The sequence below is a fragment of the Molossus molossus genome, unplaced genomic scaffold (assembly GCF_014108415.1).
Source record: "Molossus molossus isolate mMolMol1 unplaced genomic scaffold, mMolMol1.p scaffold_m16_p_28, whole genome shotgun sequence".
In the NCBI taxonomy this organism is placed as follows: Eukaryota; Metazoa; Chordata; class Mammalia; order Chiroptera; family Molossidae; genus Molossus; species Molossus molossus.
The window spans coordinates 1,612,385-1,623,842 of NW_023425364.1; the positions used below are offsets into that span (position 1 = coordinate 1,612,385).

The following is an 11,458-nucleotide window of genomic DNA, read 5'->3' on the forward strand; positions in this document are numbered from 1 at the left end:
GCAGGACACGCAGACCAGTCCAAACGGAGGGCCTCTGCAAACCTACCCGCCTGAGCTGTTCACAAATACTACCTGTGTAATGACAGCACAGGCCAGGGAGCTCCGCTAGATGAGCAGAATCCAAAGACATGGAGATGAATGAAACGCAGGCTCCTGGACTGAAGCCTACAGTCATAAAGGACCTTCTTGGAACAACTGCGTTACTTAGATACGAAACCGACGTTAGACAGCGCTGTTTCACCAACATTAAACTTTCTGAGAGTGGTAACTGTATTGTGATTATGCCGAAAATGTCCCAGTTCTTAGGACATGCACTTAGGGGTGGCTCTCATGTCCACAACCAACTTGCAGATGACACCAAAAAAGGTAGAGCGAGTCAAACAGCAAATCAGCAAAAATCTGATGATCCAGACCACTGGTTCTCAACCTGGGGGTCAAACGACCCTTTCACAGGGGTAGCCTAAGACCATCGGAAAACACCTATTCCCGATGGTCTTAGGAACCAGACACCGTCCTCTATCAGTCCCCAGGCAGGTCCGCCCTCATGCAGATGCGCCCACAGACAACATGAGGAACTGGATTAGAGGGTCGCGGCATTAGGAAGGTTGAGAACCACTGACCTAGATAAATGTGAATGATTTTTAATTTAGTATTCTTGCAGGTTTCCTATTTTCAGAAATAAGCGAAGGGAAAACTATTAAACTGTATACCCTGTAACTCAGTAATTCCACTCCTGGGTGTATACTTAACAGAATATTAAGGACACCACAAGACATGCAACAGAATGTCACAGTGGTGTATCTGTAATGCCCCAAACCTAACAATACAAATGTTCCTCAGCAGTACAAAGACTCAACGGCGGTCTTTAACAACAGCCCAGCGGTGAGCAGGAATCCATGGCACGTCCAGCAGCAGGCCTGACGCCACGGAGGAACCCGGGAAGCCGGCACTCCTGTGAAGAGTGAAGGCAGGAACGGCAGCTGAAGGTTACAGAAGGCCGACAGTGGATGATCCTGAGGGTGGGGGAAGGGGCACGAGGGCTGCGGGAGTGCTGGATGCTGTCCACTCACCTCTGCACAGCAGGGACACATGCCTGTTCACTTTATGAAAAGTCATCAAGGTGCATGCTTTCTCTAAGGGGTAGGGGGGCGGCAAGAAGCCATAATACAAAATAATCACACACGGAGGTAACATACCTGGGTCTACCAGGAGAGGTCAGTGAACTACTATGAAAATTAAAAGAACAGTCACATGTAACTAAGGAGGAAACGGGAGAAATCACACAAGTTTGCACACAAGTGGGACTTGAACACAGTTCACAATTCTACGCAATCCTACAGAACGTTTCTCACGAAGGTGTGGTCACAGTTCACATACAGAGAATCTAAGCGAAGCCGAGTCCTCTCTCCGGGGAGAAAGGAGGACCAAGCGCTCACTGAGGCACCCCCGTGGAGACCGTGGAGACGGTGCAGGCTGCAGGTGGTTTCGCATCACCAGCCAATGCGGAGCTGGTGGATGAAAAGCCAGGAGACTGCGCACTCATGTGAGCCAAGCAGCCACCAGCAGGAGGAAGCACTGAACACAGGAACAGAAGCCGTTCTTTGCTACATTCAGAAATCCCAACGTTGTCTCTTGTATTACTGCTTCTGCACGTCCACGCTGTCTATTGCAGTAGCCACTCGCCACGTGTGGCTCCTGAGCTCTTGGAATGTGGTTAGTGCACCCCAAGAAACTGGACTTTTTATTTTATTTTCATTAAAATTTAAGTAGCACTTGTGGCTAAAATGACTACTGTATTGGACAGCATAGTTCTAGACACTAAAATAAGCTATTACTACATTACAGAAAGAGTTCTTTTGGTACTGTTTCCTGTGTTCATTTACCACAGAAGCAAAACCACAGAAATTGGAATTAACCTTACATAACATAAGTAATACAGAATTAACATGTATAGGTTTGAAAACAAAATTCAAGCCCGGCCGGTGTGGCTCAGTAATTAAGCGCTGACCCAGCACCAAGAGGTCACGGGTTCAATTCCCAGTCAGGGCACATGCCCAGGTTGTGGGAAAAATCCCCAGTAGGGGGCGTGCAGGAGGCAACCAATCGATGTCCTCTCTCATCAATGTTCTTCTCTCTCCCCACCCCCCTTCTTTCCTCTCTAAAGTCAATAAAGAAAGAAAAATTTAAAAAGAAAACAAAACTCAAGATGTTTACACGCAGGCAAGTGATTGGTACAACCAAGTACTGATGAAAACAGATACTGGCCCTGGCTGGTTTGGCTCAGCAGTCAGAGCATCCACCTGTAGACCAGAGGGTCTCAGGTTCAATCCCTGTCAAGGGCATGTACATGGTTTGCAAGTTTGATCACTGCCCTGGTCAAGGTAGTCAGAGGTCAGTCGTCAGTGGGCACAGCCAGTCCTTGCAGCCAATCAGCCTGAGTAAATCCCTCCCACTGACATGCCAACAGAAATCAATACCCAATTACAACAGAAGGTTGTAAAGTCCACACGAGGGTGCACCTCCAGGGCCCAGCTGGGTGACCAGGGAGGCTGTACCACTGGACCCTACAGGACACCTACCATAATAGGCCACCCTAGGAAGCCTAGGAGACACAGCAACTGTACCTAATATAATAGAAACAAATACAGGGAAGCTGCCAAAATGAGAAGACAAAGAAATATGTCTCAAATGAAAGATCAGAACAAAACTCCAGGAAAAGAACTAAATGAAATGGAGATAAGCAATCTAACAGATGCAGAGTTCAAAACATTGGTTATAAGGATGCTCAATGAACTTAGTGAGGGCCTCAAGAGCATTAAAAAGGGCCAGTCAAAAATGAAGGAGGCACCAACTGAAATAAAAAATAATTTACAGGGAATCAATAGTTGAGTAGGTGAAGCAAAGAATCAGATTGTCAATTTGGAATATAAGGGAGCAAAAATCAATCAATCAGAACAGCAAAAAGAAAAAACAAAATCAAAAACAAAAAATGAGGACAGTGGCCCTGGCCGGTTTGGCTCGGCGGTTAGAGCGTCCGCCTGCGGTCCGGAGAGACCTGGGTTCGGTTCCCGCTAAGGGCATGTACCTCGGTTGCAGTTTGTCCCCGGCTCTGGTTGGTTGTGCGGGTGGCAGCCACTCGATGTGTCCCTTTCACATTGATGTTTCCCTCTCTCTCTCTTCCTCTCTCTCCCTCCCACTCTGTCTGTATACAAAAAAATGGAAAATGTCCTCGGATGAGGATAAAAAAAAAAAAAAATGAGGACAGTGTAAGGAGCCTCTGGGACAACTTAAAGTGTACCAACATTCACATCATGGGGGTGCCAGAAGAAGACAAAGAGCAAGAAACTGAAAACATACTGTAATGACAAAAAACTTCCCTAACTTAGTGAAGGAAACAGACATACAAGTCCAGGAAGCACAGAGCATCCCAAACAAGATGAACCCAACGAGGCCCACACCAAGAGGCATCATAATTAAAAGGCAAAAGTTTAAAGACAAAGAGAGAATCTTTTTATTATTTTTTTTCATCCTTACCTGAGGATATTTTTCTATTTATCTTCAGATAGCGTGGGAGGGAGGGAAGGAGGGAGAAACTCTGATGTGAGAGGGACACACTGACTGGTTACCTCCGGCACGACCTCAACCAGGGCCGGGGACAAACTACAACTGAGGTACATGCTCTTCACCAGAATCGAACCCGTGACTCTTTGGTCCTCGGGCCAATGCTCTAACCATTGAGCCAAAGACAAAGAGAGAATCTTAAAAGCAGCAAGAGAAAAGCAGTTAGTTACCTACAAGGGAGTTCCCATAAGACTGTCAGCTGATTTCTCAACAGTAACTTTGCAGGCCAGAAGGGAGTGGCAAGAAATACTCAAAATGATGAAAAGCAAGGACCTACAACCAAAATTACTCTATCCTGCAAAGCTATCATTTAGAGTTGATGGACATATAGTTTCCCAGGCAAAAAAAAAAAAAAACCTAAAGGAGTTTTCACCACCAAACCATCATTATATGAAATGTTGAAGTCTTCTTGAAGAACAACAAAAATATGAACAATAAAATGGCAATAAATACACATCTATCAACAACTGATTCTACAAACAAATCGAACAAGCAGAGAAGAAACAGATTCATGGAATCTCAGAGGGTACGAGGGAGTGGGGAGGAGAGGGTCAATGGGGAAAGAAGGGGGAATATCTGTAATACCTTCAACAATAAAGATAAATATTTTTTTAAAATAGATATATAATACAAGACCATTTTTCAACTGAAATCATCTCCCTTTCCACAGGACAACCCAAGGCCTGACACCACCCTACTAAAACATCGACCACAAAAGCTACTCTTCTCAAGCAAGTGTCTATAAACTCATCATCCACACTGTCGCTTTGCAAAGGTACACAATGGAAGTCAGGGCGTTGCTTGAGCTTTATAAGGCTATACCACTGTAAACTTTCATGTTTTCCATTTTACTTTCTCTCCTCTTAACTACCTCCCCTGCTCCCATTGTCACCTATCCATAAAACCGCACTTTGTTTTATTTATTTTTATTTTTAAAATACATTTTTATTGAGAGAGAGAAACATCGACTGCCTGCCTCCTGCACACCCCATAGTGGGGAGTGAGCCAGCAACCCCGGCATGTGCCCTGACCGGGAATCGAACCAGGACCTCTCAGTCCGTGGGGAGACATTCAATCCACTGAGCTACACCAGCCAGGCAAAACTGCTCTTTTTAAATGCATCTCAGGTTTGACATCAAGTAAACCAGCGGGTCTCAACCTGTGGGTTGCAACCCCTTTGGGGGTCGAACGACCCTTTCACAGGGGTCCCCTAAGACCATCAGAAAATACTTATTTCCTATGGCGGTTCACAACAGCAGCAAAATTACAGTTATGAAGTAGCAATAAAAATTATTTTATGGTTGGGGGTCGCCACAACACGAGGAACTGTATTAAAGGGTCACGGCATCAGGAAGGTTGAGAACCACTGATTTAAACAATCACATTTCAATCCCTCAGCAAACCAAGACACATATAGTTAACTGCTTAAAACTATTCCTTCTCTAAGATTAAGTTTTACAAATTCTTAAATTCTCCAAATCAAAACCATATATATGTGGGGAGATCTCATTCGTGTGTGTGTGTATGTATGTATATATATGTATGTATATATATACATAAAGTAAATGGAAGGGAAAATACATAATGCTGTTACCATTCAATGGAATGTTAATTACACAGTTGAAAAGAATAAGTGAGATTTATATGCACAGGCAACAAGTAAAAAAAGGAAACAATATATACAGCATGTATACTTACAACAATAAAAGCAAAAATATGTAACTGCTTTGTATGAATACACATATTTGCAATTTATAAAAGATCTAGAAGAACCAGGCAGCAAATAGATCTTAATAGTGATTATCTGGGGCCACAGAAGATTCCATAAGTCTTTAAGGTAGCTTCTTTATACACATTGAGAACATATTGATATTATTAGTAATATTAATATATTCATATTAATTTTTTTAAAAAAAACATGGATTCATAAATTTTAAGTTTCCCTAGTAAAATTTACCAGCATCTGGGCATCTAGAATTACCTATGTATTCCATTATGATGTTAAAGCTAAAATTATCCTACGTGTAGAAATTTTCATTGGACATCTACAAACAGTCTACATGTTTTTTTATCCTCACCCAAGGACTTTTTTTTTTTTGCACTTATCTTCAGATAGAGCAGGAGGGAGAAAGGAAGGACGAGAGAGAGAGAAACATTGACGTGACAGAAACACAACAACTGGTTGCCACCCACATGACCCCAACCAGGGCCGGGGACAAACTGCAACCGAGGTACATGCCCTTAGTGGGAACCGAACCCGGGTGTCTCTGGACCGTAGGCCGACACTCTAACCGCTGAGCCAAACTGGCCAGGGCCAAACAGCCTACATTTTAAGGCAGGATATTATCTTGCTATGTGACACCTACTGTTTAAATGGCCCTTTAACGCCCTGGCCGGTTTGGCTCAGCGGTTAGAGCGTCGGCCTGTGGTCCTGAGGGACCCGGGTTCGGTTCCCGCTAAGGGCATGTATCTCGGTTGCAGTTTGTCCCCGGCCCTGGTTGGGTCGTGTGGGTGGCAACCACTCGATGTGTCCCTTTCACGTCGATATTTCTCTCTCTCCCTTCCTCCCACTCTATCTAAACATAAAATGGAAGAAATGTCCTCGGGTGAGGATAAAAAAAAATAAAATAAAATAAATGGCCCTTTAACAATTACGACTTCAATTCATCAGGACAAAAACCCAGGGGCAAGAGCTGACTGCAGAGAGAATCAAGAATTTCAAAAAAGTGAGGATCATCCCACTTTCTTCTACAGGGTGCCACATTGCTATAAACAGTGGTGTGAAAACCAGACACAGAAACAGAAAAGAACATGCTAGAGTAGGTGTGACTTCTGGACCTCAGGAGAGAGAGCCTCTCACCTATCCTTTCCCATACAGATACCCGTCTTTCTAGCCCCCTTCCCAAACAAAACACTTTCCGAAGAATCTCTACCCAAAGAGTTGTTTTAGGCACCAAACTCTATGCCTCAGAAACATTCAAAAGCAGTTTCCCAACCTCCAGATTACTGCCCAAATTAAACCACCCTCAGTAACGGTCCAAAATCACTGACAGTATGCTTGACAACTCTTCTTCACTTGTGGTCAAGTATATTTGGAAAAGTTTACTATGGCCACAAAAAGGGCTCTATGTTTTGAGGACAAGTGGCTGTAAAACTTTAGTCACAGCGCTGGCCGGTCTGATCGGTGGCTGGAGCATCAGCCCATAAAATGGAGGGTTTCAGGTTTGGTCCCTGGCCCCAGTCAGGGTCGTGTGGGAGGCAACCAATCAATGTGTCTCTCACATTGATGTTTCTGTTCCACTCTTCCCCTCCCTCCCTCCCTATCTAAAAATCAATGGGAAAATATCCTCAGGGGAAGATTAACAACAAAATTTTTAGTCACAGAACGGTTCAAAGAAATGATCATTTTAATAAAAAACAATATCTGTACCCCAAAGTGTCTGTCTGTTCAAAATGTAATGCAGATTATGTTGTCATGCTGTCCAACAGAACTGAAAACCCCCTATGTTTTTACTCCTAATGTCTATCTTCATACATAAACCCTTAAGGAGCAAGACACCTGTTACATTTAACACCCACCAGAAATGCAGACAGGCCACTGAGACAGCAATGAATTCAGAATCATGGAAACATTTCCACATTCCATAGTGCAATTCAAGCCTAATCCGTCAGAAAGTTATCAAATCTGACCTTGTTTCCTCGATCTCTGCCTATCAAAAGAAGAATCAACGTTTGGATACAAAGACCATTACCTCCCTGTCCTTAGATAAGGAAAGTGTTAACTCCTATTCATCCAGGGATTTTTTCTGTAGTTACACTGTAGCTGAGTGTCAAACTCACAAGGAACCTTTATTTACAGAGATTATTTGATAAACTTGCATTTTTATAGGAAACCTCATATCGTTACAAACAAAAAAGTACCAAGCATATAGATCTGCTGAGAATTCTATGCAAACTATCAGACAGTAACACTGTTAATCATCAAGGGTTAAACTTTCTGAAACCAACTCTTCCTGACTGGACCACTAGAGAGTGCTAGTGACGCAAATTCAAACAGATGCAAGAAAAAATCCCCCCAGAACTGAGGAAAAAACAGGTAAAGGGCATTATACAGTTCAGGGTTTGTACACTGCAATACTGGCAAACCTGAATTTCGAAAACATTTATCACCACCTCTTGTTTGACTATAGCTCAAGTTGTTTCTTAACAGTTTACAAGCTAAGCAACTAACATTTAAAAAAAAAACCTAATCCAGCCTTGGCCGGGTGGCTCAGTTGGTTAGAGCCATCCTTCAGTATACCAAAAGGTTTCTGGTTCGATTCCTGGTCAGGGCACATACCTAGATTTCAGGTTCGAGCCTTGGTTACAAACAAACAATAAAACAAATAACACATGCCACTGAAGGTGGAAATGGCCTAATTCTCAATCTCAGACTGTGAACTTTGAAACTGCATTTCACTGTGAAAACCAAGCCTTATTCAGATAAAATAATACCATTATTTTCTTATTCCCAATTTTTAATAAGCCTGATCACTCAGATGGAATGTGTATCTGAAAAGGAAGGTAACAGTGAGCATGGTGTCCTCGGCGTCTAATGGAGGTGATTCGTTTCTTGCTCAAGCCTCTTGAGGAGGACACTCCAAGTTCCTCCGCCCCAGGAGACTCGGTCTCGGTTAAATCCTCCATCGCTCAAGGGCGTCCCGTAACTCCCTCGTCGCGCTGGTAACGACGCGGTTTTCCCAGATCCGGCTCTAAAAGCGCAGGTCTCCCTCCCCGCTTCCCGCCGCCGACCACGCCCAGACCCGGATGGTGCGACAAATGCCATCTCCCTGTGCACATCAGTTCCTGCAGACCCGGACCGGGGGGCGTTTCAGCCAAGCACCGCAGTAACTGCGCCCCAACAACCCAGTACCGAAACACGGTTCCGTTCCCCCGGCCCAAGTGGACACTCACTCGGGCCCAGAGCGCTTCTCAAGATGGAGGCCGGGAACTGGCCCAGTGCAACCGGCACACAGGCCCCGGAGTCTTTGCCCCTGGAGCTCTTTGTCTTATATTTTATTCCGTGCACCCATCCGAACCGAACCCGAACCCTCCCACGCCTGGAGGATTCCTCGGAGCCACCCCGCTCTGAAACGCCAGCGACTAGGCTTCCAAGGCAAACCTGGACGACGCGCCTTCGCGGACCTGTCCTCGTCCACGCGAAATTGGACACCCTCCCGAGGCCCGGCTCCGACCCACCCCCGCCCCAGCTGAGGCGAAGGGAGACCCGGGAAGGGGGACCCGGGAAGGGGGGATGGGGCGGGGGAGGGGCCCGAGCTCGGGGAGCACGGCGAGCACGGCCGTGCTGCCCCCGGCGCGCGCAGCCCGGGGTGGGGACCGCGGGGGGCCCACAAGCCTCCCTAACCTCTCCCTCTCGCCCCCAGCGGGCCCGGGAGCACCCCCCGCGCGCCGGGCAGCTCTCCCCGGCCCCGCACGGCCCGGCTTCGGGGCGCGGGCCTCACCTTGCGCTTGCGGGCCTCCGCCGTGCCGCTCCACACGAAACACTGGTAGATGGCGCGCAGGTTCTGCTTCCAGTTGTCCACCTTGAAGCTGCTCAGGTGCGTGCAGCCCGGCGGCGTGACCACCAGCTCCGCGTCCATGGCCTCGCTCTCAGGCTCCGGCCGGGACACCATGGAGGGCAGGGCCCGGCCGCGCGCGGGGGGCGGCGACGGGGACGAGGACGACGCCAGCGCGCCCCGGCCGGGGAGGCAGGCGCCGGGACAAAGCGGGGCCGCCGCGGGGCCGGCGGACAAAGACGGGGCTCGCGGCCGCGGAGGGGCGACGGCCAGGCAGACGTTGCCCGCGCCGCAGCGCTCGCCGGGGTCGCCAAGGGCGGCGCGGGGCCGACGCGGAGGCCGCGGGCGCCACAAAGCGCAGGATCCAGCCGCCCAGGCCCCTCCCCGCCGTCCTCTTCCTCCCGCGCCGTCTTCTCCGACTCCCGGACCGCACAGGGCGGCGAGGGTGGAGCGACGGAGGGCCCGCCCCCGCTCACGCCATTGGTCGTCCGCTGACCCACGGCACCAGCGGCGCTCGTCGTTGGCTGTCGGTGCCGTCCGTCTGGCTCGGAGCCGCCTCTCTGGCCGCAGGTTCCCGGTCTCCCACCGAGAGCTGGGGGCGGGCCGTGCGGAGGATTGGGTAGCGCGGTGCGCTGAACCGGTTTGCCCCGGCTGGGCTCTGCCGCAAAGAGGCGGAGCGACGAGCCGGGCCGCGCCACCCCCTGCAGTGTCCTCCGCCCCGGTCCCCGCGCGCCTTCCCGGCCGGGGCCGCGCCTCCGCGCTGCGCTGTCGGTGCCGTCGGCCGCAGGAGTCCCCCACTGGCGCTGCAGCGCTGCCCGTCCGCACGCTGCCCCCGAGGTGCCGCCGGCGGGGCTGGGAACTGCCACAGCTGCCTGGCGCTGCTTCCAGGAGGAGGGCGGGGGGTCCCTCCCCACCTGGAGCGCAGTGTGATCCCGCGCTGTCCGAATACTAGGATGCAAGACACGTACCTACTTTTAAATGTTCTGATAGCCACATTTTGAAAAGTGTCTTTTCAGCGTGTGAGCAGCATTGCAAAATATTAAATGCAATATTTTACAGTTTTTGGACGAATTCTTCGTAATCTGGTATTTTATATGTACAGCACAGCCAGTTCATACCAGCTGTATTTCGAGTGCTAGCGGCTATCATATTGGACAGCACAGGTCTAATGAGTACATTCATGACTGATCCAGGGCGGGTCATGAAAATACCTTGAAAGACAAATGCAAACAATGTCATGGGGAAGGGGAGTAAGGGCCCAAAGATCTGGGAAAGTTTGGAGGCCTTTTGCTGTTCATCTATACTGACTACACTGTTAACCTGCTTTGGTGCATTCCTGGACAGGTTGGGAAAACAGCCATTTCTGTTTAGGCCATTCCAAAGCTATCACAAATATAAAGAAAGCTGCCGGGTTTAATGGACAGGATTGGAATAAAGCATTTGTGGTTAGAACAAATCTCGAAGCACATTTTGCCTGGTGGGCCTTGATCCCCTCTACCTACAAGGTGTTCCATCCCCATATTCCATGGTTTATTCTCCCTAATCTCCTTCAGGGCATGATCAGACACTGCCCTCTCAGTGAGGCCTTCAAGCCCTGCCATCCTACTGAAAAGTGTAACTGCCCCCCCCCCCATTTCCCATCCCCTTACCCTGCTTTATTTTGCTCAAAATAATTTGTTTACTTGCTTATTTTTATTATTAATTCCCTCTGTAACATTAAAAACTCCATGAGGGTAATGATTTTTGTGTGTCTTATTTCCGTCTATGTCCCCCAGTGCCCAGAACCTACATGCAGGTTCTCAAAATTACCTGTTGAATTAACCCAAACAAACTTTTAAGCTCATTCTCAGAATAAAACACTGGTCATGTAAGGCACCCTATGGCTATGTTAGAGAAAATAGTATCAGTTTACTAAAAAGTGAAATCATAAATAGTAAGTTAGGAATTACAAATTATATGTGATTATCTCTATAAGTGTTATATGTAAGGTTTATATGTAAGGAATATTCCAATATTACTGGGCTTACAAATATCATTTGGTTTCAAGAATGTGTACTTAGAATGTAAGTAATAATATTCATAATAATGTATTTATTAACATGTCATTTAACAATTGAAGAATTCCAGTGTGTTCTACTTGAGTTATAAATCATTGGGGGGGGGGTGAAAACATCTTAAATAGCCATTAATAACACCTTTCCAATAGAAGAATGGTTAAACTATGGAATGCCCATTTTAGGGAATACTGTGCAGTTGTTTTCAAAAATGAAAGATCGGCTCTC

General features: G+C 47.4%; 1 protein-coding gene across 3 annotated transcripts in view; it reads right to left on the reverse strand.

Moving 5' to 3' along the window:
- Window positions 1-9,318, reverse strand: part of USP22 (ubiquitin specific peptidase 22) — a 33,827-nt gene extending 24,509 nt beyond the window's left edge. For all 3 annotated transcript variants that reach the window (XM_036278418.1, XM_036278413.1, XM_036278414.1), the window contains exon 1: window positions 9,123-9,318. In XM_036278418.1, the coding sequence (XP_036134311.1) occupies window positions 9,123-9,293 (171 nt within the window). In that variant the 5' untranslated portion in view covers window positions 9,294-9,318. The remainder of the gene's footprint in view (window positions 1-9,122) is intronic.
- Between the last annotated feature and the right edge of the window lie 2,140 nt (window positions 9,319-11,458).